We start from the raw sequence: 27776 nt of genomic DNA, 5'->3' as shown, positions 1-27776 counted from the left end.
AAAACCAGCTCAAGATGAGAACCACATTGGCTGCATATGTGAGTAACTAAAGGCAGAGCCACAGGTATGGAATAACAACTGTGCCGGGAGCCAGGTACAGGGAGGAGCTGAGACACCTGACCTAGGTTCTCAACCAACAGAAAAGGCAACCCTGTTCCCCGTGGTGAAGGTAAAGGGAAATGTGCCTTGGATGCACACACAGGGGACATGATGTGATGTGAACAGCAGTAACCAAAGCCCTGACATAGCAAGGAGCTCATACAAGGCTTTCCTACACTATGAGCAACACAAGGGCTCTATGAGTACCTGGGTCTCCTGGCTTCCAGTCAAGGGACCCCTCTTTTGACCTCCAACAATCCAGAAACAACCCTGTAAGACGTGCTTCCTCAGGGAATATAGTCCTTTTCTCCTCACCTCTTAGGTATTTCTATCATTTGCCAATTAAAACTCCTTCCCAAGCTATTATCTCTCCAAACCAGAAGTGCCCTACAAGAAGGTAAATCACCAAATCTGGAGACTAACCAGGATAAACGTACAAAACCTTGCAGACGTGTTCCCCACCCCTCCCCAATTCTGCTTCCTTTGCTGAACAATTAATTCACTTCTCTTTCCTGGCTTGGAAACTAGCCCTTCTATCTACAGTTCGGCAGTAATGGGGCTCACAGCCCAGGCTGTCTGGAAACAATTCCTTCAGCTGCATGGCTACAGGCCAGCAAAGGGCCTGAGAACCAGCTCTAAAGGGTTACAGCCTCAGTAGGTGAGGGTGAAAGGGATATAAAAAATAAGAGCCAGAGACCAGGATTAGCTGAGAGCCATGAGACATGGGAAAAGCTGATATGATAGGGAACCAGATGACTGCTCCTTTGTCACTGGGTAATAAGAACTTAATTCTATGCTCCATGTCAAGGTCAAAGTGCCAGTGGGCACTGTTCTTAGACTCAGGTTTTGGCAGAAGAATCGGATGACCCCACTGTGTTTTTGCTGCTGCACTAGATCAGATGGCAAAGCAAATATAATGATCTCCTTTACCTAGGTTTACTGCTCACAATTCTTTTGTTCTGCATGTCTCCCTGGTTCTGGGCAGGTCATTTAATCTCTCTGAACCTTAATCTACTCATCTGTAAAACCAGGGGTGAAAATTACCTGTCTTAACTTCTTCACATAGGTTTTTGTAAGGATCAAGTAAAATTAAATATTAAAGCACTCTATAAACTAAAATGTGCCATTTGTAACTAATAAATTTCAAGGTCCACATGATCCAGTCTCTGGACAAAAGTAAGTCAGACTCAAATGAATATAGCTGAGCACTTAACATGAATTCAGGGAAATTCTAGTCTTGAGTTCCTTCTGTCAAAGAACATTACAGATGATCCAATTCATAACTCTCAGGAACACTTTGTATTTCCTTTTCTTTCCTTCCCAGATGCACTACACCTCAAAGCCACACAAGGGCCTTTCACTCTCCCTAACCCTAAATTCTCATCCGCAGCCCCTCTGGCTTTTCTTTCTCTCCCTCTCCTCCTCCTCTTTCTATCAGCTCGACTTTGCCCCACTTACACTTTATGCCCTCTCAACTGTACTACTGTCTAGAAACGAAGTCTGGCAACTTGCCCCCTTTTCCTTCCATTTTTCAAATTCTAGCTCTTTCCATCCAAGGTCATGATTTGCATTGAAAAGTCTGGGAACAGGTGGGTAAGAGCACAAATCTCCTTAGAGGAAGAGGCTGAACCAGGAAGTATAACTCTCTTTGTGGAGCTAGGGTGGGGGCCAGGATAATTATGATAGTAAATCTGGACCCTGTCATGTATTATTATTATGCCCACTTGGCAAGGTACCTACAAAGCTATTAAAGATGTCTTACGGCATACGATGCATTAAGACTTCACACAGCGTCAGGGAAGGGCAAGCAGGAAGGGATGTGGAAGTAGCCCGCATAGAAAGCCAGGCTTAGTGGTTTGTGTCTAGAATGGTACATCTGTAAGGGGCCTTAGAGGCATAAATAGAGTGTTTCCCAAAATCTCTTCTGCAGAAAAATAATTCCCAAGGTATTATCGCAAATACATGGGAAAAAACATGATTCCATGGCTAAATCAGTTTGAGAAATGCTAGGTTAAAGTTAAACGGATTTCGCTAATTTTAGGACTTCCCAGAAAATTGAAATAAAATAGTTTTACATGTAACACTTTGGATGGTAAATGTCTTACAGGCTACATTTTAGGAAATGCTGATTTTGACTCTCCTCCTTGTTTTATAGACAAGGAAGCCAAGACCCATGGGGGATCGTGACCCGCACAACATCACTCAGGGTTCCAGGGGTGATGAGGCGCTAGATCCCAGGTTTCCAAAACCCCAGTTTCGTGTGTTAGACTCCTGAAGGAGTGCCAGAAAGGAAGCATACCTCTACAGAATTGCAAAAGTTGCGTTTACTCAAGCATCAAGGCTGCTATACCAAAATAACTATCCAGGACGACCAATATCACATGCAAAGTCTAAGCTAGATGCCACATGTCATGTTTGGGGGCCACTGACCAGTACACAGAATTATGATGAAGGTCACCTTAGTGAGTGGCAATGCTTCTTTCCTAATGCACCCCATGGTGAGCATCACTCCTGGTACCAACGCAGCTCACTCACCCAATGGTTGAGATCTCTCCAGCTGTTCGCATCCAACTAAGTACAAAGTTCAAATGAAACTAAGAGAAATTCATTATATACGAGCAATGACAGACTAGTCAGTTTATTCCCCTCAAGCTCGCATTAAAATAGCCACCTACAAACCTTATCCCTCTATCAACAGGGAGACAAGTCAGTGTTGGGAGCACTCTGGTTCCGTCCGAGGAAAGTAAGAGATGACCAATGACTGCCCCTTTACCTTCTTCTTGGATTTAAAGACGTTACACCTGAAGACATTGCTGGCACCATCTCGAGCGATATAGCTGAAGATCTTCAAGTCTTGGGAATCATGAGAGACGTAGAAGATCCTATAGGAAGAGCAACAGAAAAACGCACTGAAAATGGCATTAGGTTCAAATCTCCAACAAGGAAACCTCTGCTTATGGACACTGAAGACAGAGCTCACTCAAGTCAAGTTTGTAGAGAAAATCATCTTCTTATGAAAGCCACAATACAGGAGGCACTGTCAACAGGTCCACTAACCCTCCAGATCTGGAAGAGTGGGCGTGGGTAGGACGGGGACCCCACACTATTACTAGGCAGCAAATCTGTCCTGGTAATAATGTGTTAGAACGAAAAAATCATTCCCAACCTTATCAGACCAATAAATCTGCATCTAACCAAGGGAAATGGGAGCAAGTTTCCTGATACCCGTTCATAGTTAACTCCAAATGAGAAGACTTAGGGAACCAGCAACATTAACCACACTGGGAGAGACTAAGACACTCTGTTTCATTATCGTAGGTCCCTCGGTGATAGTGACTTCACTTCCGGTCCCTCTCCATTAGGCCCACGGCTTCCATGGAATTCATTCCATCACTCAACCCATCCCCCTGAGTGCACGTGGTGGGCCAGGCACTATCCCAGCAGCCAGGGGTACCGGTGATGAGTGCTATGAAGAAAAATAAGGGACAGAGCTTGATGGGGGCTGCTGTTTTAGACAGGGTGGCCTCACCAAGAGGCAGAGGCCTCATCACGTGAGGGAGCCACTCACAGGACTATGTGGGCAAAAGCACTGCGGGAAGTGGGAATAGTGAGATGCAAAGCCCTGCATTGTTCAGAAGGTGTTCTAAGCACTCAAGGAATGGCCAGAAGGTCAGCGCAGCTTGACCTCAGAGTGAGTGTGGTCAGCGACAGCGTCAGAGCAGCAGCCAGAGGCCAGAACGTAGGCGGCCGTGAAGGTCAGGGACTGTACTCCAAGTGACAAGAGAAGCCATTGGAGGCTCTTGAGCAGAGGGCAGACTTCCTAATGCTTTAAACTAAAGGATCACTCTGGCTGCTGTGGTGGAGATGGGGGAAGAGGCAGAGGGAAAGACTAGAAAACGGGGATACATAAGCAGACCCTAACAGCTGACTCTCGGCGGAGGTGGTGGGGGTGGTCCTAGGACAGGGTGCTCCAGAACCACTAGGGCTGAGTTTTGTCAGCATGGAGCAGGGGAGGGAAGTATCGGGGACACAGCAGTGGAACTGATTTTGGGTGATCCAAGGTTTTGATAAACCCTCTGGGGCCATATCATTTCCATAAAACATCTCTTCCTCAAAAACAACACTGGTAACTTCCATCCCGGGATTTAACAGGTCTGATCTGCTTTAGTCAGTGCTGTGTAGTAGAAAGAGAATGGAATTTAGAGTCATACGCACATCTCAGCCCCTCACTACAACTACGACAAGACTCAGCAGCTCAGTCTTCTTATCTGTAAAATGGGACTATCAATAGTAACACCTTGCAGGTTGTTGGGAAGGTGAAATAATGAGTAAAATGCCGTTTTACTTCTCCTTACCAATACAGCCTCTAAGAGGTCTTTTTATTGAGATTCCCACCCAGGACCCCAAGAAGCCTGAGAGGGACATTCAAAAGAAAAGTGATGCAGAGAGAAGAACAATCCTGGGAAGAAACCCAAGTTCACCCTGGGGACCATGGTGTCTACACTGAACTCTGCTAGAAGTCATTTCAGTTCATCTCACAGGCCCACCAACTCTAAATGACGCTGAAACAGAAGTTACGTTTGTTTCATGTGGCTTCTAAGGAAACTAATCTAACGTTATGGGGCCCATAGAGTCCCCTACCCATCTAGTGACACCGAAGTGTCCTCCTAACATGGAAGGGACAAACCAACAACCACACCGCAGCAGCCCCTGCCTGAGCACCAGGCCCGCCCAGCCAGCCCTTCCCGACAAGCCCTCCTGGTCCTCACCGCAAGCTTCTCAAACTCATCATGCCTCCAGCTGAATTCATCATCTCCTCTGTAATTCTCCAAGCAGGCATGGCCTTCCTTCTCCCAAGCCCCCTCCTGACGAGGGGCATCGTGTCCACTCGAGCCAGAAACCTGGACAATATCCCTGCTCCTTCCTCCCCATTCCCCAGTACCTGTCAGTCACGACCAAGGCCTCTGCAGCCTGCCTCCTTCACATGCCTCTTCAACATTAAAAAGAAATGTACTTTTTTTTCCCTTTAACTTCCTGGCACTGCCTTTGTCCACCTGTCCTTGCTGTTCACCTGCTTTTTGCAGCCCACCTAGTCTCTCTGCTTCCTAGTTCACCTACGCTAACCCACTCTCGACACTGCTAGCAAAGTGGTATTTTTAAAAACACAAACTACATCCCATTATTTTCTTCTAAAAATCATTCAAAGACTTCCTACTGCCCTCCAGATAAAGTCCAAACTCCTCAGGGTGAAGTTTCTACCTTTCTACTTTCATTTCTCTCCAGAGGCCTGACCTACATAGCCCTTCGGAATTAGTCGCACGTATCTGCCTGCCTGTGCAACTGCGGTGACACTCTTGGCATCCTTTGAGACTTGGCTCAGAGAAGCCTCCCCTGCCCACCCTGCCCCCAAGTGTGAGCTGCTGAATCCCCGGGGCTCACCTTAACCATAGCACATACATCACACTATGTTGTTTATGCTGAAGCTCCTGCAGGAATGAGGATCACACCCTGGTGTTCCAGTGCCAGCATGGTGACTGGAGGTTCCTAACGCCTGCTTAGGAGGGAGGAATGTGTCCTTACTGTCGGTAAGCACCCATCATGTGGCCCGGCTAGTCATTTCCCCCCAGTAAGACAGGTCCAGTTAGTTCAGATGCATCACACATAAAATTCCTTTGATTTCCGAGTTTTTCATTTATTATTACACACTACCCCAAGGACTGAGAACTGGATTTAAAATTGACAGAGCAGATATGAGTGCCGACTGGCATGCCAGCAAGACAGACATGAAAGGCACTCAGGGATGGCAGCAAGCTAAGGTTAACTTTACCTTGGTAGGCAAAGCACATTTTCAGCAAATATGATGACCACCTGGGCATGGAGGCAGCCACTCTCTTTGGACTGGAGCTCTCTGGGGACTGCCCTGTTATGTCAAAGTTCAGAAACTCAATGTCTAGTTATTAACAGTAAATAACCTCTAGCTATTAATGAAAAAGAATATGAAAACAAATACATGTATGTATATGCATGACTGGGACATGATGCTGTGCACCAGAAATGGACACATTGTAACTGACTGTACTTCAATAAAATTAATAAATAACCCCTAGCCAACCAAAAAGTCAAATAGTTAGAGCTTAGAAAAGTGTCCACCAACACAGTCAAGAAGCAGGAAATTTTTCCATGTGACCCCATTTACCAACCAATTAATAGATCAACAGATTAAGGCCTTAGGTCCAAATTTCCAGATCAAGAACTATGTTCCAAGAATCCTTACTCCTTCATACTTTGTTTTTTTACTTTTGTTTTTAAGAACTGTGACTCTTTGTGTTGGGGGTGGGGACTTGGGTAAGCACTGAAGAGAAGAAAGAAAGATTTCCCTTTTCCCTTCCTATAGCATTATCCTTAAGTCTAGGGCAATTCTGATCCTGCTTCTAAAAAGTATCTCAGTTTTCACAACTTCCAGTATAATTATCGAGGGTAGGATACCAAAGTGGTTCACACAGTGTTAATAATGATTCCTAAGGTTTGTTAGGTTTGTTTCCCCCCCAAATTCCTTAAATTTTTTTATTTCAAACTACATATAGATTTATAATTTTCACTCATTAATGGAACTGTTACGCTTCCATAGCAATAAACTTTTCTGCAGGTTGTTATGGCCATAAATGACTGAAATATTTAAACAGTATCTTGGAGAACCTGAATTTGGGGTTTACTGTCATGTTGAAATGTAAGCTGACAAAGAGAGAAACAGCCACTAGACTCACCACCCACACCCTCTTCCCCACTTCCGCGGCTATTAATCTACAGGTTAACTTGTTTCTGTTAGGAACACAGGGAAAACAAAATACAGAGTAGAAAGAGACCTGTGCAGCCATAAGGCCTGTCTAACCCAGCACCCCTCTCATTCAGCACTCGTCCGCGGTGTGCAAATCACTCCTGTTAGAGTACCCGCTTCCCTCACCCTTTCTAGGAGCTTCTAATTCTTTGGAAACTCCCCCTTACGTTGATTAGAAATCTACCAGCAGGAATACGGTGGAGGGAAGGGGTTGAAAATACGGACCCTGGTGTGGGACAGACCTGAGTTTTAGGCCAGGCTGTGCCACTTTCTAGCTGTGAGAGCCTGGTCATCACCTCGACTTCCTTGTGGTTCTTCACCTTCGAAACGGGGATGGTCACAGTCCATACCTCATTCACGGGGTTTAGAGAAAGAATGGATACAGAATGATCAGCACGTAGCAAATGGTTAATAAATGGTAACCGCTGTTAGTACTCGCGCACTGCTGCCTGAGTTCCATCCTTTGGGGCCTTGGAGAACAAGGCTAATCCTTTTTCTGAATGGCAACCATCTGAACATTTGGAAACAACCACTGTTTTTGTACTTACTCCTCTTATTTTTTAAAGTGATACACTTCTTCCTGCAAGAGTTCCTCACCTGGCCCACCTTCCAGACCCCTCATTGCTCTGGTAGGTTTGTACTGTGGAAAGAGTGGGCTTTGGAAGGAGAGAGATCTGGGTACAAGTCTTAGCTTTGCCGTTAGATGTTGGTCTCATGTAAACTACTCAGTTGACATAACCCTTTCTTTCCTCATCTGAAACAGGTAGATTCATGATGTCATCATAGAATTAAGTATTAAAACACGCTCCCAACATTTAACACAATGCCCAACACATGCCGAGTTGCTTGCTCAGTAAATAAGAGTTCTGTCTTCCTTGTTAACCTTCTCTGTACATACCCCAACTTGCTAATGACTCTTAAAATGCAGCTCACAGAACTGAACACATATTCCTAAAGAGATGAAAACATCACAGAGTGAGTTTGAGTAAATATTTTCTATGGCCTAGAACTGAATTTTTAGCAAAGCATCTCTCATCACATTTTTTTTTCTTTAGTTACAGCATCTCATTGCTTCCTCACATGGTGGTCAATTCAAACATTCAAAGCTAATTTGCACAACTGCTCTCCAGGCAGATTTCCTAAGCATACTTGGTCATTGGTTTTGAGGACTGGCTCCTAGTGATCACTATTTCCTTTTCCAAGCTCTCACGGATTATCTGCTTAATGATCTCTTCTAGAATTTTGCCCAGGGGCAATAACAAGTTCACCAGTGACTCCTAGACCCAGATTTCCCCTCTTTCTAGAAAGTGAAATGTCTTATTCTTGTAATCCTCTCATATCTCATCCATTCCTCATGATTTTGCAATCACATTCTTTAGGACCCCAGGGTCTAAGTGATCAAGGCCTGGACACACTTAAAGGAGTGAGGGACGTGTGCCTTTTTCCTCATGGTTTTTGAACTTCTTCAATTTTTTAAAGTCACTTATGTCTCAGTGTTTCTAGTTTGAAGATTAGACAGTTCTCTACTATAAGGAAAAAAAGGAGAGACATGGTTAGAACAACGGGACTTGAGAATTTCCCCTGGTCATGTGCTTCTCTCTTGTCACACATCTTCCCTCTCATCTTCAGCCTTTTCCATGAGTCCAGTGGATTCAGAGATTCAGTTCCACAGCACCTTTCCATACTGTGTACTTTTCAAAGAATATTTTATGGTGCTCACATGATTTTTCTTCATGGTCTCACCTTTTTGGACCCAACTGGAACCAATTATGTTGTGCTTCTGTCTTAAGTTCTCATCTCTTGTTCCTGCTCGCAGTCTCTGGCCATGAGGCCACAACCTTGCTCTGTCATTATCCCTCTCTCTGAATGTAATAAACTCTAAAATGCATGGCCATGTCCCCCCCAGGTGCTACTGTTCTGCCCCTATTGCCCCTCATTTCCATGGGGACTGCCTGGTGACTTTGGGACCCACAGGCTACAGAGAACATGAAAGGTCCTGAATCACCTGCAAAGTTTCCTGAGCTCCCCCATCCGAGACTCACAGACACAGAGCTCCGCAGAGGAGTCTCCATGCCGACTCCTGCTCAAAACCTGCTGGGCCTCGCCTGGCCGGCAGGGGCCTGCCACAAGCACAAAGCACCGAACCTGCAGACAGAGGATCCAGACCTGCCATGGGGCCCAAGCAAAGTCTTGTCCTGCTCTCAGCCCCAGTACTTCAAGTGAGAGCAAAAAAAACCTCTCTCAGAGTGGCTGTACAGGTCTGGAACGGGCAAATATTGAGAATGGATGAGACAGGAGATGGATAAATATACTGTAACCCATTGTACAAATACTTTAAAACTGGAAATAACTATAGAAAAGGCAAATGGAAGAACAAAGAGAAACCACCACTGTCGCCCCGACATCACCGTCTCTCTGGGGGTTCTCCAGTTTGAACATGGAGCAGAGATTTTTCTCTTAAGCCCCTGGAAGGCTTGGGCACCCCTAACCCATAAAGACATATGGAAATGAACCAAGATTGATGAGGTAAAGCCATCAAGGAACTCACAGATGGTGAAGGCAGAACCCAGGGGGCCTTCTCAAAGCAAAACCTCTGGGAGAAGCAGCAGCACAGTGCGAAAAACGCAGAAGACAGAAAACAACTAACCTGCTGCTCGAGACCCGCTGAGGGTGGCACAGCCATGAAGCACGGTCCTTGGAAAACCCAGAACAACCCCTGCCCACAGGAGCAAGGATTCCCTAAGCAGCTCATGCGATTTCTGTGGGTTTCCCAAAGGAATGTGTTATCCTCAGAGGGCCTCGGGAGAATATTAGGAAAGGTGATAGTTTGGAGCGAGGCCCCCCAATGCTTTGCTAACAGAACCACACCTGAATCTATAGCAATGAGTGTGGCACCGCACCCCAGCCCCACCCGCACCCCAGCCCCTGCTCCCGTGTGCTGCCCGAACACGGTGTCCTTTTCTCTTCCCACCCAGCCCTGAAGCACTCACGCAGTTTCACACTCCCTCCTCTGGTCATCTTCCTTCTCCCATGTCTTATTTTTAATCTAAACTTTCGATAAAATTGTCCTTCATCTTGATCTTTTCTTTATTACTGCTTTGATCGGATGATCTTTCCCTCCCACTGTGTTTTCAGGGCTCTTGATCACTTCAGCCAGTTTTCTTTCATTAGAAGTTAGTTCAACGACCATCTTCTTCATCCTCCACTTCAGCCATTCTTGATTTGAGGACTGCCCCCCTCAGACTTGACTTTCTCTTGGCCTAAAGGAATGGGGACCAGCTCGTGAAGTGGTGCCGCAGTCGCTCGTAACTGGTCTCTTTACTCCACAGACATCTGAGGTGCTGGGATACACTGTCCAAGGTCTTCCTGTCACCTTAACCGGGCCATACGTCACAGACCTGCCTCAACACAGCATGACCTGGAAAGAAGCCTGGGAGTCTAGGGCTGGGAGAGACCTTGTGAGACAGTCAAGCCCATCTCCTCAACGGCAGGCAGAGAAATGCAAGTATTACAGCTGACTTCTAAGGTTTCTTCAAGGCAAAACATTATGCAAATGTTATTTAAATTATTACTACAACTATCCACTGTGAACCTTAAGAAATAAGCCATCAATTGAATTTTAAAACCTAGTGAGAGACAGACAAACACACATTTATCTTTTGAAAGTCTAGTGAAGGCACCCTCACTGCCTATCTCAGCAGTTAATTTATGTTTTAATTTCACAGCTGTTAAAAAGTTCGTTCTTACATCCCCCTAAATCTCCCCTGGTTTACTTGAATCAACCACAAACTGACAAACAGCACTTTCTAAATGTCAAGGGTTGTGCTAAGTTAATTTCCTCTTGTTCACTACTTGACAGGCAGGCAAACAGGCCAGTGTCCCTCGCAAAACCACAACAATCCTTCCGTGTATTTCAAGGCTTCAGCTTCTCTGCAGTACTGGTAATCTCTCCAAAATAACTGTCACCTGCTGTTGGCTTTCAAGAACCAAACCCATTTACACAAACTGCCAATTCTTCCTTCTCTGCTTCTGTGTTATCTGGGCTCACACACTTGGCATGCTCAAGTTTTCTGAGGTCAGCCATCCTTCCTACACTTCTGAGCATCCTCAGGCTTCCTGGAGACTCTTGCTCAGAGACACAGCTTTCCTTACAGAAATGGAGAGTGGAGAGAATACACCACACACCGCAGACAGAAGGGGCGCTGCTTTGACTGGTGTGTGCGAGGGGAGTCTTGCTTAGAAAGCTGCATCTTCCTTTCTTTGCCCCATAAACAATCTGTCCTCTTGCTTTCAAGACAGTGAATGCTTCCCTTCTTTAAGTGGTACGTGGAGAGAAGGTTTAGTCATAAATCTTCCCAATGTAAAATACACTGTGATCAAAATTCACACCCTCTCTTACCCACTCCCCATACCCCGTGAGGTCCCTATGATCCTGTGGGGTAACAGCACTGACAGAGCAGAGCCGCAAAGCCTCAGCCAAGGTTGCAGCCCTTCGACTCTCTCAAAGCTCTGAGTTTTAGTTTTCTTAACTGCAAAATGGCACAAGAAGAGGCTCACAGGATTGTTACGGGAATCAAACGACATGATTTATACATAGTGCCTGGCACACAGTAGGTGCTCAAAAAACTTGAGGTGATAGATCAAGAATATTTGTGAATCTAGGGTGTGTCTCTCATGTGCCAGGCACTGCTCTCATCACTTTACAGGTAAAAACTTGCTTAATCTTCACCACCTTACGAGGTAGGTACTGTTACTATACCCCTGTTATCAATAGGAAACAGAGGGCTTAGTCACCTTTCTCAAGGTCACTCAGCTAGTGGGCATCTGTTCTTGTTTCCCAGGGTTGCTGTAACAAATTACCACAAACTGGATGGTTTAAATTTAATCTCTCACAGCTCAGAAGCCAGAAGACAGAAAGCAAGATGTTCACAAGGTTAGTTTCCCCTAGAGTCTCTGAGAGAGACTCCACTCCATGCCTGTCTCCTAGCATCAGGTGGTTGCGGCAATCCTTGGCATTCTTTAGCTTTGCGTGGCATCACTCCAGTATGCTGCCTCCATCGTCACATGGCCTTCCTCCCTGCATCTCCCTTCTATGCTTCCGTCTCCAAGTTTCTCTCTTCTTATAAGAACACCAGTTATTACACCTAGGGCTCACTCTAATGCACTATGACCTCATCTTAACTCGATTACATCAGCTAAGTTCCTACTGCCAAATAAAGTCACGTTCACAGGTATCATGAGTTATGACTTCAACATACCTTTCTGAAGAACACAATCTGACCCACTACAGTCTCAGAGACAGAATTTGAACCCTGGCCATCTTAACCAAGTTAACATCTGCATTATCTGCTTAGCTGATTAATAACTGTCAAATACAGTTTGAGTATTAGATTGTCATTACTACGACTGTTATCTCTATATCCAGCTAGAAGTTGGTGCTATGGTACATTTATGCCACCTAGGAACCCCTGAATGTTCTTATTCCAGGTAATTTTCCAAGGCCTGGGTGCCTTTAGAGATTCTTTATAGTCAAAAACTTCATTCTCTTGTGGGTAAGATCTTCGCTGGACACCTGAGTGAGTGGTGCTTAATTGCTTTGCTCTCCCTGACTGCCGCCCTCCTTCCAAGTGTCTTCAGATAAACCAACCCAGGAATACTATACATGTCTAAGAACAGCTTAGCCTTTCCAAGGGCAGCCTTTAAAGGACCCATTCAAGCTTCCCAGGACTCATTCCATAACACACTCTGTACTCAGCTCTAATCCCTCACCCTCAGGCCACTTGCTCAGCACATGGGGAACCTCATGTGCTGGGACAGGAAATGAAGAGAGGGCATTCCCTGCCCCCCCCAGGGCTCGAGGTATGCCTGGCTGGCAATGTCCAGATACTTGTCTTTCCTAACATTTTTCTTTCTGACTGCTCTGACCTGCTTGCCTGATGATGCCCAGTGCTGCATCAGAGGAGGTCTGAATCACAGCTCACCTGAAGCAGGACCTGAGGATAAGAAAAAAAGCCAGGGAGCGCAGGGCAGGTCAACAATCCTAGGGGTCAACTCCCCTAATTTTCACACACACACTCCCCCAGGAGCAATGGCTGAACCATTCTGGTTTCTCCTGGGACATGTCCCTTTCCATCACAGTCTAGTGTCTTCTTTATTTTTTTTAACCATAAGGGACGATGGATCTTTACTTCTAGATGACTAACATGCCTTAGAGCAAAATTTTTAAAACAAACTGATTCATATTTGATCTTCTTTTAATTTCTAATCACTTTTCACTGGTCTTCTGTTTTTACTTTACAAGTTTGGGAAAGGGGTGGGTTGGGAGGCCTCAGGTGGCCAGAGTTTTTTGTTTGTTTGTTTTTCCTTATACTGGAAGCTCTCTTATCCTCTCTGTCTCCCCACCTTCCAAGAGCAGTTGTTGAGGGACTACAGTGCCTTCGGGGTGGTTGGCATAACCTTTATTCTAAGAAATGCACATCTTGCTCTGTACCCTCCTCCTCCCCTGCCCCATATCATACTCTCTCAGGACACAGAGAGGAGCAGTTTCAGAGCTCGCCCTTGAAGAGCTCAGAGTGCTGATGGAGGAGACACGTGCAGGACGGTGGGACAGAGCGCTATAGACACGGCCGTGGAGGGGATGCAGCCACATGCCTGAGAGCCAGGAAAAGTGTACGGTGGTATGGGGGGACCCACGTGAGAGCTGCTGCCTGAGTGACTTCTTGAAGAACACGTGGGAGGTGGCAAGAATTGGGGCGTGGGGAACAGATCAGTCCAAGTCCTGGCAAGAAACAGATAATTTGAGTCATCTCAGGGAGAGTTTAATAAGGGACTATTTACAGAGGTGAAGGCAGAGTGCAGAGAAACCCCAGAGAACACATTACCCCAGAGAGCCCTCAGCACCCCAAGGCCTGTGGGGGCAGGGCTGTGAGAGGTTACCAGAACCCAGAAACAGAACCGTGTGCCCCCTGGCAGGAGCTCTCGTGACAGTAAAGCAGCCCGCTGATGCGGTACACACAGGCCAGCCTCCCCAGGCACCTAGCACTGGGGAGAGCAGATCCGGAGGAAGGAACAAAGGAAAGCTGTCCATCACACAGACAGGAGAGGAGAAAACTCCTTACAAGGGGAAGTGCACACAGAAAGGCACGGAGTTGCGAAACAGCACAGTTTGCTTGGGCACAGGGAACACAGCACATGCCAAGGGGCTGGCAGGAGCTGGGAACACAGGGAGGTCAGGGCCTGCTCAGATTTCACCTGGAGGGCTCAGGGCACTGATGGGGGCCTGATCAGGGGAACGACAAAGTTGGTAGTCACGGTGCTGTGAAGGGGAGACTGGAGGAGGACATGAGCAGAAGCAGGGAGGCCAATAAAGAGGTTATTGCAATATGGAACATCTGAAGGAAGTAAGAATCTGGACCCAGGGCTTGCCAGGCAGAAGGGCGAGACTCAATCCCTGCTCTGCTGCTTACAGTTGTGAGACTCCAGGTGAGTCTTTTGATCCTCAAGTTCTGGTTTTGTCATCTACAAACAAGGGAGTTGTCATGAGGGTTAGAGTTTGGGTAAGTCAGGGACCAAGCACAGGGCAGGGTGACTGACACACCTTGGGTTATGCAGTGCCCAGACTGCACAGCCAGGCTGGTCAACCTGAGTCCAGGCAAGAAAAGCTGAAGGCCTCACTAAGGCAGAGGCTGTGATCATGGGTGGGACATGGATTCAAGCGTCATTTTTCCAGATGTGAGAATAAGGAGGGGGAAGGAGAAGATTCTGAGTTGTGTCGCTTGGTATGACCTGGCGAGTGGATTAAACGTTAACTGGGTCAGGGGACACAGAAGCAGGAAAAAGTTGAGGGGACAGGGAAGGAAGAAGAGGACTGTGGTTCTAAACAGGTCAATGATGAGGAGCCACCAAAGCACTCAGAGGGACTTGCCTATGAGATGACTGGAAACAAGGGACCAAGGAGAAAGGCAAGACATAGGATCATAGGGACTTGGGAGGGTGGCTGAAGTCATGGGAAATATGAGATCCACTGGGAAGCAAACAGAACAAGAGAAGGGGAAAAACCAGGAGAGCAGAGGAGGAATGAGGGAAACCCACCACGGAAGCTGAGTGAGGAAAGCGTCTCCAGGAGGAGGGAAAGGTCCAGAGCATGAAGTGCTTCAGAGAAACTGAATGGGATGGGGACAGAAGGTGAGCCAGAGACTCAGCAGCTAAGACATCCCTGGTGACCTCAGCAAGGACAGTCTCTGTAGAGAGCACAGGAAGCCCAACTGTAATGAGCTGAAAAATGACTTTGGGAATACACACAGCAAACGCGATTCCAAGGAGCCTGGCAGGGAAAGAGCAGGCTAGCGTGGTCGGCCGCAGGAGTATCTTTTCTTTTCACGATGGCAAAACCTGAGCCTATTTATAGGCTAAAAAAGGAACAAAACAGAAATAGCCTCAAGATCCAGGGGAAATGCAGAGAAAATGATGGCTCAAGAAACAGATGGAGAGAAGAGACAGGGTCCAACCAAAGAAGTTCACCTCAGAAAAGAGGCCGCAGTGCTTCCTCTGGGCAGGGGGCACCGACTGTGAACCTGCCGCACAGGGGGCCGTCGACCCCTGGCTTGGCTCCCTCTCCCCTTCTTAGACAGCATTTTGGTGGCCTTCCTGAATTAGCTAAGCCTGGGCAGGGGGCACCGACTGTGAACCTGCCGCACAGGGGGCCGTCGACCCCTGGCTTGGCTCCCTCTCCCCTTCTTAGACAGCATTTTGGTGGCCTTCCTGAATTAGCTAAGCCTTTCTCTGGCAGAGTGTTGAGGCTGTGTTGATGTGCAAGGAGGAGGAACGAGACTGGTTGAGGGGTGAGGTCAGTCTAATCTTTCAGGAAAGTGTACTGATTAAAAGCAGAGGCTGTTTCACCTGCTCCAGATCTGCATTTTACTGTGCATTCCTTACTTCCCTCTCCCCCAAGTGAGGGTGACTACCATGGCTCAAAATGTAAGTATGTGCAATCAGAAACATTCTGCTGCAATCTTATTAGAGAGGAGATACATATGGATCCATCCTGGCTCTGAAGGCCTGAAAGACAGGGCTCATGTAAATATGTGGCAGTTGAGAAGGGAGGCCTGCCAGGGACACTAAAGGCTCTCTTGGGACCTGGTTTATGAGCGCTTGCAGTTTCTCTTGCATTTAGCTTGTCAAATTCCTCTTTGTCAGCTAAGGCATCTGCCAGGCTTAATTGTTTCCTTAGGGCTTTGTCCTTTCCATCAGTGAACAAAGGCAGTTGGGAGAGATTTAGATTTAGCTCTTCTGATTAAAAAACACTCCTGAACACACATATTTGCACACATACATAAAAATAAATGTGTGCACATGTATGTATGATGTGTGCATGTGCACGCACACATACATATTTTTTTTCTTTTTTTTAAATAGTGTTCGGGAGTAGGGATAGGCAGATCTGACCACTAGCCCACTGCCCAGATGGCCACTCCAACTTTCGAAGGAAATGCACCAGCAGCACCCCACCACCTCTGGCAGTATCATCTTCCAAGACTGATTATGTGCTAATGGGAGACAATGAGAGACAAGAAGCTCATGTGCAGATCTCAGCCATCAGGGGTGGTCCTTCTGAGGCTCTTCCCCTCCAAACATCCTTTTATTGGGGCCATCACTAAAAACCAAGATGAACACACTTACAGTTTATTATGGTTTCATTTCTCCCATCTGCCCTCCGATAGTTATGAGAGCAACTGGACAAGAGATACAGTCCAAGACCAAGATAATCAAGAAAAGGCCATCAACCCCCCAAGCAAAGAGCTAACTGCACAGCAGTGAGAGAAGACAGGGCTCGTGGCATCTTGGCCAACTTGAGGAAGGAGCCTATTTTCAAAGGCAGCCCTGCTTTGTGCTTAGTCCCGCAGCATGAAGAGATGTTGGGCCCTCTCCTGGATCAAAGCTGAACAAGGTCGCTCGACTTCTTGTTTTTCAGTGTTCTCAAAGGCAATGCTGCCTTTTTAATAGTCGTTTGTGTGCTGTTTGTTATCTTCTAACAGAGTATATGTTCTGAAGCTTTAATGCTAAGTTTTTGGTCACCTTCCCCAAATACCTTCAAACATGGGTCACATCCAGGATTCAACAAATGTGCTTAGGTTGTCTGGTTCCCAATCGTGGATAGAGGTCTCTAGAACAAGTGTACCCACTTCCTGGGAATTTTGCAAAGATTTAAGAAGAAGTCAATTCGATTTAACAAATATGACTGGAGCACAATTATGTACAAGGCAGTAGTCAAGGAGACATAAAAATGAATAAGATGCAGCTCCCACTAAAAACATAAGACAGATAAACAAATAACTACAATACAAGGATGAACTTCCGGGCTATAAAGCCTCGGGGTCCAGAGCAGAAACAGAAATTAGATCCTCACTGTGGGGGTGGGTATGAAATCAGGAAAGAATTCCTGGTGGACATGTATTTAAAAGAAACCTTGAAAGATGAGTAAGGATCTGACAGGCAGAAATGTCAAATACAGCCGAACACAGAGGACTCAGTTATGGTTCGATCATGACTGCTGCCAGCAACTGGGAAAAGCCCTAACTCCTCAGTGGCTGCTTCCCTGGGTCTCCCGACAAAGGGTGTGGGGACCCGCGCACAGTTTCGCTTTTCCCGTGCCACATTTCCTGAATTCCACACATTACCCTCTGGACCTCCCAGTCATCCTCACCTCCACAGTCTGAGGTCTGTGCTAGGAAGGAGAAAGGAAGACCGGGCTCACGACCGCCATGCTCTTAGAGGGGGGACATCCCCACCCTTCCTCTGAACTGTGCCAAGACACAAAGAGGAGCCCACAGAGGGCTGCCCAGCCAGGCTGGGGGACAGGGTCCTGCAACACAGAGTCCAGCTGTCACTGTGGGATGAGCTATGACACTGTCCTGCAACAGTCCTGGAGACCACCTATTAATGGCAAGGGCTAGCCAGAGGTGGGCTGCAGAACAAGGACCATCTTTCTTTACTGGCCTTTGGTGTTGAGGTTGTCACACAATAATCCTTACTTACTGGTGTGGAACAGACCCTATGCCAGCTTTCCCATACCCCTGTGACCCCAGGACACTCAGGGTGATCATAAGGTCTTCTACATAAATCCTCTCCCCCTACCTAATTTGAAACCCACCAACACAAAGATCGGTTTGTTTTGAGTAAGACTCCTCTAATGACACGGGATGCTGAAGTAAAGTCCATTGATCACTGAAGCATTAAGTTATGAAGAAAGTGAGACTGGCTTGTTTCTCTTCCTATAGTAGGGCTGCCAATGATAAACCTTTCTAGCTTGATGTGTAAAATATTCGAAGAGGCTTACAATACTTACTGGCACCAGGGGTCTTACTTTGGAATTGATAAACCTCAGGACTATGCGGCCTATGAATTATCCAAAAAAAAAATCAAAATTTTGCAAGTATGTATGAGAATTAACTTTTCTAGGGAGAGAGTCCCGTTTTCATCAGATTCACAAAGATACCTGTATCCCGTCCTGTAAAAGGTCAAGACCATCCAGTGGACACTCAGGTGAGTATCTACTTGGCAGCAAGGAGAGGCGTCATGGGGAGAAGGGCTGGTTTTACTCTGCACACACTTTCCCATGCGAGACTCTTCAATGCTTTGCACAAATTCTAAGTGAATTCCCTTTATGCACTCAGAAAGGAGAGCAGGAAGAACAGAGTAATGAAATTTGAAACCAGGCAGTCATTCAGTAATAGAACTGGGACCAGGCCTGGTTTCCCTCTTCCCCTGGTCTCTCCTCCACAGGGTAATTCCCTCCCAGGTAGACAGTATTTAATTACATCGATTTCTAAATTTGGCCTAATTGGATTTTCCATCATTATTTGTGTAAAAGATGCCCTTGAAGGCCTGGCACAGAGAGACTGGCCCAGGGGTTTGACTTGGATCGTGCCCGCAGCCGTCTTTAGTTTTCTGCTGTGTACATCTATTCGCTCTCTGGCTGGTTTACTACCTCATTTGGGCTGTGCTTTTGGCCACCAAGAAAGGCAGAGAATAAGGCCACCAAGAAGACAAGTAGGTTTAATGGCCTTTTTGAAGTGAATGTTTCAGTGACAAGCCTGCCCTTGGTTTGTCATGCAGTGTTTACTGAGCACCTACTATGCTCTACAGACCGCTCCAGGCACTAGGGATACAGTAGTGCACAAAATGGGTGTGGCCTCATGGAGCTCATGCTTAGAGCTTCCATGACTGAATTTAATTATCAAGTGAGATCCACCAGAGGCAGGAAGCCCTCAGAAAGGGCAGAGGTAAAGAGAACAAACTTAACGGTTACCACGGGTAAAAGGGGGTGGGAAGGATAAATTGGGAATTTGAAAACTGCACCTCTTGGGGGGTGATGGGAATGTTAGCTATCTTGATTTTGGTAGTGGTTTCATGGGTGTATACCTCTATCAAAATTCATCAAAGTGTACATCTGAAAAAAAAGAAAAAGAAAGGGCCGAGGTAAAACTACCAAAGACTCAAGGTGAAGTCACTGGTGTTTTTTTCTCCCTGCTTCCTCAAATAAGAGGATTCTCCCTCATTCCCTCTGTGTTCAGACTGTCATAGCCTGGATGGTCCGAGCTCACAACAGCTTGCAGACTGACCCCTCTCTACACTTCCTACTGCTGTCACCCTTTTGTACAGACACTCTGCCATTGTCCTCAGATTGCTGGGCAGTCTCTCCCTTGCTCACCTCCCTGACTTGAGTCTCCTCACATTTGGGGCGCACGGCATTCCACGCCACACTGGTTTCCCTAAAACATCACTTTCGCTCTGGAACTCTCAGAGTCAAAGCTCTCATAGGAAGGCTCTAAGTACGGATGTGGAAGGAAGTCCTTGACACGTTCCTGAGAGAAAACAGGCTCACAAGAGAACTGTCAACAGAGTAACAGCGGACCGTGAAACATACCTGAGTGTATATTTGCACATGCAGTGGTACTAGAAGCAACAGATGTGGAAGGAAGAGCTCTTGACTTTCTCCTTTATAAAACCTTGTCACTACTTTATCTTTTAATAACAAGTGGTATGTATTATTTGGTCATTTTAAAGCTTACACCTCAGCCATGCTCCCCTGGGCACTTACCTGAAGAACCGTCATGGGAAGGAGGAGTCACCGTGAGGACCTTGAGATGAGCTCTGCCTTATCTGTCTTTGCATTCCTGGTGCTTTCTACACAGCATACGATGACTTTTGAGCAGAAAGGATGAAAGAAGAGGAGGAGGAAGGAGAGAGAAGAAATGTGTGTGCTAACATGAGCACGGGACACAGAGTCACGAGCCCTCGAATGAATTAGGGGTCAGCAGTCCCTTGTTGGAGCCTCACAGTCCATCCTAGGCATTTACTGAGACTTTCTAAATACCAGGAACCCTGTCAGCCTATAAAGATTAAAGTGCAGAACTTGCTTTTAAATAAAGATGAAGAACGGTGAAAGATAAACATGCATACAATTATGTAGGGTTGAAAACAAACAAAAGACAAGGAGGCAGAAAAAAATGAAATAAGAGGAGAAACACAAGGAGGAGGAGGAAGGGTGGCACTGCAGGAGGACCTGGAACTGCTGGTGTGTTGGGAGACGTGGGGGCACACACGACGGGCCCGAGGGAGCAGTCTGGCTAAGTGGTGGGTACCAGTGTCAGAATACAAGGAACTGCAGGATGGTGGGCACTGGTGAAAACACACTCAGGGCCTTGGGAGGAAGCTGACTGCTGAAAGAATGGGGTCAGCAGGGCTGAAGGAGGTTATTCCAGGACGGGAGAGATCTGGACATACTGCTAGGGAGCAAGAGGGAGTCCATGGAAAGTGAGAGACGGGGTAGTTGGGGGAAGGGTAGCAAATGCTCACGGTGCTGGAGGAACAAGTCTGAAATGCAAAGAGGCAGGGGACAGAGTGTCAGCGGGCAATGACACAAACGTCTAAGGGGAGGAGGAGATCTGAGGAACCTCAGAGAAGATGGGGGTCACCTAAGGAGAGTGTGTTTGTACTGACAGAGTTGACAGGCAGAAGAGGGTGAAAGGTCTTGGCATCTGAGCAAAAGGAATTTTTAGCAGGGGCAAATAACAAACTGTAGGGCAGCCCTGGGGAACCAAGAAGCCAGATAGCATGAATGATTTTCCTTCCCCTTCTTAGTTCATAAGCTTTTCCATGCATAAAATTGGGTGAGTAACTCCTACTCATTCCTATGTATGAAAAGATACTGTCTATGAAAGGGCCCAGAGCTGGAGGGAATAAAAACATCAGGTTGATGTGAAACATCACCACAGCTAGAGGGATGGACACTCATACCCTTCAGATGGGCTGTCCCAGAAATGATGAGAAGTTAGGGAGCGGTCTACAGGCTGGGCTGCTTCCACATCTTTGGTTATCAGTTTTCCCAGTTTAGCAGAGGCCCCTTCAAGAACCTCACACAATGGGAGGCTGGAGGAGAAGACACTCATTCTCAGAAAAATAACACAGGAAGATGCAGACAGTCACCCTGTCCCTTACAAATCAGGGAAAGGACAAATGAGATATGAATGTATCAAAAGCAAAGAACTGGCTTCAGCTCCAGGTCTGCTCATCTTCCCTGATCTTTCAGGACCCTTCATATCTTGGCCCCACCCCACATCCGTAATCCAGTGACAATGGAGTGAAGGGAACACATGTCAGGGTTTGAGCTGGGGACCTGGGGACATGGGAGTTTGAAAGAAGGGAGCTCATCAAGTAGAACTGCCTCCCTCTGATTTTGGATAAACAACATGGGTTTTGGAGTCATCTTTAAGGATTCTGAGAGCACTTTTTGGATCCACAGAACAACGGAGTAACCAATGACAATATAGTCTATCTTCTCTCCTAAGTATGTGATCCTACCTCTATATTCTAAATTAGGATAATAACTAATTCCATTTTTAAATAATGCTTTAAAAATTATACACATTTTAAGAAATCTTCTGTCTTCATCCTTTATAAAGTTATTACTATCTCTTCTTTTAAAAACATAGTATTTGTTTGACCCCATTACTAAGTTCCAACTCATTATACCATGGTTCTCCTTTCCCTCCCTGGCAGACTCTGCCCCCACCTCTCTATTGAAACTGCTCCTGTAGGACTCACTACACACTCCATCTCATAAACACCAGCCTTTCTTCTGCCTTTGCTCTTCTTGATCTGAACTCCTCATTCTCCCTTCAGGACCAGAAGCCCTTTTCGTTTATTTTGAAGCCTTCAGAAGCGCTGCCTAGGATTTTTTTTTTCTACCTTATTTCCATAATAAGAACGTATTAAAGAGTACTTTCTATCTCACTTAACTTGACTTACCAGATTCTTAAAGATAATTCACTATCTTTCGTCTTCCATTTTTGCTATCAACCTAATTGTGTTCCTTTGTAGGCAATATATTTTTCCCCTCCGGGTTGTTTTAAAATCTCTGTCTTTCATTCTGTAGTTTCATCACTCTGAGTCTAGAGTTTAAGAATCAATTTCTTTTTATTTACCTTGCTTGTAGTTTAATGTGTTCCTGAATCTGAGAGTACTAATCTTTCCTTAATTTTGTCTGGCTTGATCACTTAAACTCGATTGTTAACAAAGTTAAAGGTGCTACAGGGAGGTGCCTGATTTCCCAAGAAATCCTCAAGCATAGGTTTATCAATCCCCAAGACAGAAAGCATTTCATTCACCTTCAAATCTAGTTTTTTTATGTCAGTTGAAATGATAAAAACTAAATACGAAGGCAAATAAATGAGGGGGCTTGTTTTGAGAGGCAGATGACACTGAGTGAAGCAGTGAAACTTGAAAGGACAGAAGCTCAGGAGTCTGGCTATTCACCGCTTACTAGTTATGTGATCATGGAAATGTTACCTAATGTCTTTGAAGTTCGATTTCTTCATGTGAAGAATGGGAATGACAGATTCTGCCACTCAGGGTTGTTGTTAGGATTGAGGTAGCACATGTCAAACTTCATCTGACTGTGGATTACAGGTAGGTAGGGACTGTCTTGCTCATCACTTGCACCAGTTACCAGTTTCTTGCCCTTTCAGTGCGTGCTCTGTGATAACGGACAGAATTCCTTTAAGTACTCACTCCTTTACCGTGAGCAGGCTATTCCAACTTCCCTGTACAGTGGAAGGACACGGCAGGAGGAAAGGGCCTCTCTTGCTGGTCTCGGCTGCTGCAGCCTACCAGCAGGACACTTGGTGGTGGTCTGTCCCAGTCACAAGCCCAGAACATAGCGGTCCAGCGACCTCACATTCCCAGCATGGCTGGGTGGTCACCTACCCACAGCCCTGCCTGCAAAGACCCTGAGCGTTTCAGGCCTCCTATCCACAGTGTCACCCTCCTCCCTCCGTGCACCTACCCACCAGATGTCCTTCTCCTGCACCTGGCCCTTGAGGGTTGCTTCCTATTTTCCCAGCAACGAGGGACCAGCTGGGGCCTAAACAACCCAGTGAGCTGCTCTGTAAGCCAGATGCTGCAACACATGCTCCACGGTGAAATCTGGACCCCCGCCTGGGAGGGGGCTCCCCCTCCAAGTTTGTACTTCTCTGTGTACTCTCCTTCAGCTCTAGAGGACTCTTAAGACTGCTCTTTATATCTTGAAGATACTGTTTTGTTACAGATTAGTAATTCTTCACAATTCTTCTCCTACTTAAATCATTGTGTAAGTTCTGTCTCCCAGTTGGACCCAGACTGATAAACCACTGTTCTCCTCAGAGCCAAGCACAACGAACAGTAGTGCACATCAGTTCTCCATGTATCCTTTCCTCCCTTCCCCAGCTAGCCCTGAATAATTTATCTCTAACTTGTTCAAAATCAAAGCCTGGCTCAACTGGAGGGCCAAAACTGGAATGCACTTCCTCTGATTTCTAATCATCTCACCAACTGCCTGGATGTTAATTAATGTCATTTCTGGGGACTGACTGGAAACCCTAGGGGGTTTTTACCTGGTTTGATCATTTATACTCAAAACGGGAGAATTACTTCCAGTCTGGCTCCAGAAGATTTCCAGTTGATTAATTTACTTCCTCTGGTTTTTAAGGGAAAAAATACATATTTTATTTGTCAGTCTGATCCCTAGCATTGAGGAACATAAGTCTAGGGATTTTTTTTAAGTCAAATATGTTAATTCTTCCAGTGTCAGTATGACAAAGGTAGAGGACAGCAATGCAGTAAAACTGAAATTCAAAAGCACAGTGACTTCTATAACCATACAACTACTCCAGTGCTATTTTTTAACTTAAAAAAAAAATAAGCATGCCCTTTAAATCAGTAAAGGCAAAATAAGCATATTAACTGAGGAAATGAAATCTAAAACAAGTAAAGGAAAAATACAAACATGAAGTCTGCATTTTCTAGCTTCTCCATTTTATTCAATAGTCTTTATCAGTGACTTGGATGAAAATTTTCTTACTAAAGTTTCACTTAACAGAAAACTAAGAGGGACAGTTAACCTGTTACTAGGACCTGCTCTGATGGTTTACAAGGGGTCAACTCAGCTAAGCTAAAACTGTGTGTCTTGGCATTCCCTTCCCTGCACAGCTGCAGTTTAGGACCGTTCACAAGAGAAATGCGTGGGGGATTTGGGAGGCAGAAATGAAGTAGCAACGATGCTCTAAAGGTCATCACTGGTTAGAGGCTGACAGCCTTCCACAGACGTCTGCCCCTGTCCCTTTGCCAGTCCACTCTAACACGTGAATGCACCTGGCATCCTGCACGCTCTGACTTCTAACCCACACCAGGGCTGGCTCATGACCTCTCTTTGGTCTTTTTTGGACTGTCTACTTCCCAGCTCCTACTGCAATCGTGTAGGTCTAAAACCTATAACAAAGTCCTTATGCCATAACATTCACAGTTGCCTGCTTCCCTAATTCACAAGAATCCAAAAACCCTGAATTATGGGTTCAAATGAAATATATCTAATTTAACAAGGGTATATGTAAAGTTCTGCATTTAGGCTAAAAAAAAAAAATAAAAGATAAAACTGCAGGAATAAGGAATGAGTAAAAAAGACGGATTGAAAACTATTACTACGAATATCCTACGGATTCTGGCTGATAAATCCACCATGACCCAGGAACAGATCTAATACAGTTTAACAAATAAAATTTAATGTGATCTAATTCTTAAAAAAAAAATGCAAAACTCCACATCATGAGGGCAGAATTGTGTCTCTATAATTTACACTAATAAGACAGCATCTGGAATATTGTATTAAATTCTAAAATATTCTAAGAGGAAATATGTTATTTTTTAAATTTAAGTATAGTCAGTTACAAAATATGGCATTTTGATATTTGGAACTCTAGAAAAAAAAAATAATGAAGAATGGCTTCAGGAACTTTAGAAAAATAAGATCTATATATTTGTGGCTCCAGAGAGGAGAGCTAGGATAAATGGAAAAAATTGTCATGAAGAAATTTGCCTTCACTTAACAAAGAACCCCATAACAGCAAATCACTTTAAGGAAACAGAAGCATCTTGTAATGGAGGGGAAAATGGACCACATGTTCACCAGTCTTTAACCTCTGAAAGTTCCATGATTTTAGAGGTTACCTGGGGTTCAAGGAGGACGAACAAGGAGTTCTTACATAAAGGGTACAAAGTCTAGAGCGATGAAAATGTTTTGGTTGCACAACATCATGAATGTAATTAAGGCCACTCATTTGTATACTTAAAAATGGATATGCTACGGCAAGTTTTACATTCTATATATATTTCATCACAAGTGAAAAAAAAATGACTCTGTTACTGTGTGAGGGATGCAAAAGATTTAAGTTTAAAATTTACTTAATAAAAAACAAAAATACCATTACTGCTATGTTAAAGGTATTTCTTTTCAACAGGAAGAATGTATTTTTCCATAAAGGAGTTTTCCTAAAGTGAACACTGCAGTAATCCAGCGTTTCGTCAAAGTCACAAGCAATTACGTCTTCTTCAGCAGCACGACTGAACCAAACCAGAGTGGTTCCTTACTGGCAGAAAAATACTGTACCCCAAAAAGCCCGTCTGTAAATATTACCATATTATCATGACAACAAACGTTCTTACTGATGATAAAATGGGACACATACGGTTTAGAAAGAAGTCCTCTTTCATCTACCTGAAGCACATAGATATACAAATCCATACATACAGAGACCAAGACACCACGATTTAATACATGAGGGAAAAAACTGTCTTGGAGACTGGAAAAGCACTAGCTAAACTTCATTCCTTGGTTCATAAACACAGGCTGCTAAATTTTGATAGATCAGGAAGATATCCACAAGACAGCTACAACAAGATACTTCGCTGTGTGGATTTTTTTTGGAGGCGGGGGCGGGGGTGGAGGGTGGCCAAAGGAAAATTCATTTTAAGATTTAGTTGACGTTTTCTATCCCGCCCACCCCCCAAAAAACATATTTCTTCTTAAAAATGAATAAAAAAGATATACCATACTAATATTAATGGGAAGAAATCTTTGAAAAAGAACAAAGTCAGTAGACTAAGACTACATGATTTCAATAATTGCTATTAAGCTACAGTAATCAAGAAGCTGTGGTACTGGTGTCAGGATAGACAATTAGCTGAATGGAACAGAATAAAGAGTTCTGAAATAAACCACACAGATATGGTAACTGATTTTCAACAAAGGTACTTCAGTGGAGAAAGAACAGTTTTTTAACAAATGAGGCAGGAACAACTGGACATCCATTTGTGCAAAAAAAACAAAAGCAAAGTACAAAAACCAAAAACCAAAACAAAACAAAATAAAAACAACAAAAAAAGAATTTTGATATATTCCTCACCCATATAAAAACTGAATCAAAATAGATCATTTACGTAAATGTAAAGCCTGAAACTATAATGCTTCCAGAAGACAACACAGAAGAAACTCTTTGTGACCCTGAGTTAGGCAAAGATTTCTTGAACATGACACCAAAAGCACAATCCATAAATTTAATTTGAATTTCATCCAAATGAAAACTCCTGCTCTTCAAAAGACACTATTAAGAGAGAAGGCAAGTCATACGGGAAGAAAATACTTGCAAATCATATACCTGATAAAGGACATGTATCTAAAATTTATCAGCAACCCTCAAAATTCAATGAAAAGAAAACACCCCAGTTAAAAATGGGCTAAAAGATTTGAATAGATGCTTCACAAATGGCACATACAATGAAAAGATGCTCAACATCATCACTTACTAGGAAAAAGCAAATTAAAACCACAATGAGACATGAATTCACACCTATTTGCAGGGCCAAAAATAACAAGACTGATGATACCAGATGTTGGCAAAGACACGAAGGAACTGGGACTCTACAACCACTCTGGAAAAGTTTGACAGTTTCATAAAAAGTTCCACACACACCTACCATATATAATTAGTCATTCTACTCCTGGGTATTTACCCAAGAAAAATAAAAGCACCTGTCCATACAAAGACTTGTAATACAAACAGTCATAGAAGCCTTCATTGTAATAGTCAAAAACTGGAAACCACCAAAATGTTCATCAGCATGTGAATGGCTAAGCAAACTGTGGTATACTCACACAATAGCACACAAATTAGTAACAAAAAGGATAAGCTACTGACACATGGAATAGCAAGGAGTGAATCTTGAAATACTTATGCTAAATGAAAGAAGCCAGGCCCCCCTCCAAAAAACAAAAACAAAAACAAACAAAAAACCAAGGGTATACTGTATGTATGAATACTGTATACTGTATGATTCTATTTATACAAAATTCAAGAAAACACAAACTCATCTATAACAACAGAAGTGAGATCAGTAGTTGCCTGGGGATGTGGAGGGTGGGAGGGAGGGAGATGGAGCAGGGAAGGATGGGAGGGAAAGATTACAAGATACA

The 27776-nt window shown here is 44.8% G+C and overlaps 1 protein-coding gene across 6 annotated transcripts in view; it reads right to left on the bottom strand.

Annotated features, from left to right (window-relative positions):
* Window positions 1–27776, bottom strand: part of LOC105092694 (carboxyl-terminal PDZ ligand of neuronal nitric oxide synthase protein) — a 281400-nt gene that overhangs the window by 49325 nt on the left and 204299 nt on the right. For 5 of the 6 annotated variants that reach the window (XM_010984410.3, XM_010984411.3, XM_064477935.1 and 2 more), the window contains one exon: window positions 2873–2981. In XM_010984410.3, coding sequence (XP_010982712.1) covers window positions 2873–2981 — 109 coding nt within the window. Of the gene's footprint in view, window positions 1–2872; window positions 2982–7176; window positions 7304–27776 lie in introns of those variants that run through there. The other variant, XM_064477937.1, reaches the window with a different exon arrangement.

Source organism: Camelus dromedarius, chromosome 23 (genome assembly GCF_036321535.1).
Source record: "Camelus dromedarius isolate mCamDro1 chromosome 23, mCamDro1.pat, whole genome shotgun sequence".
Taxonomy (NCBI): domain Eukaryota; kingdom Metazoa; phylum Chordata; class Mammalia; order Artiodactyla; family Camelidae; genus Camelus; species Camelus dromedarius.
This window is presented reverse-complemented; position numbering and strand designations above follow the sequence as displayed.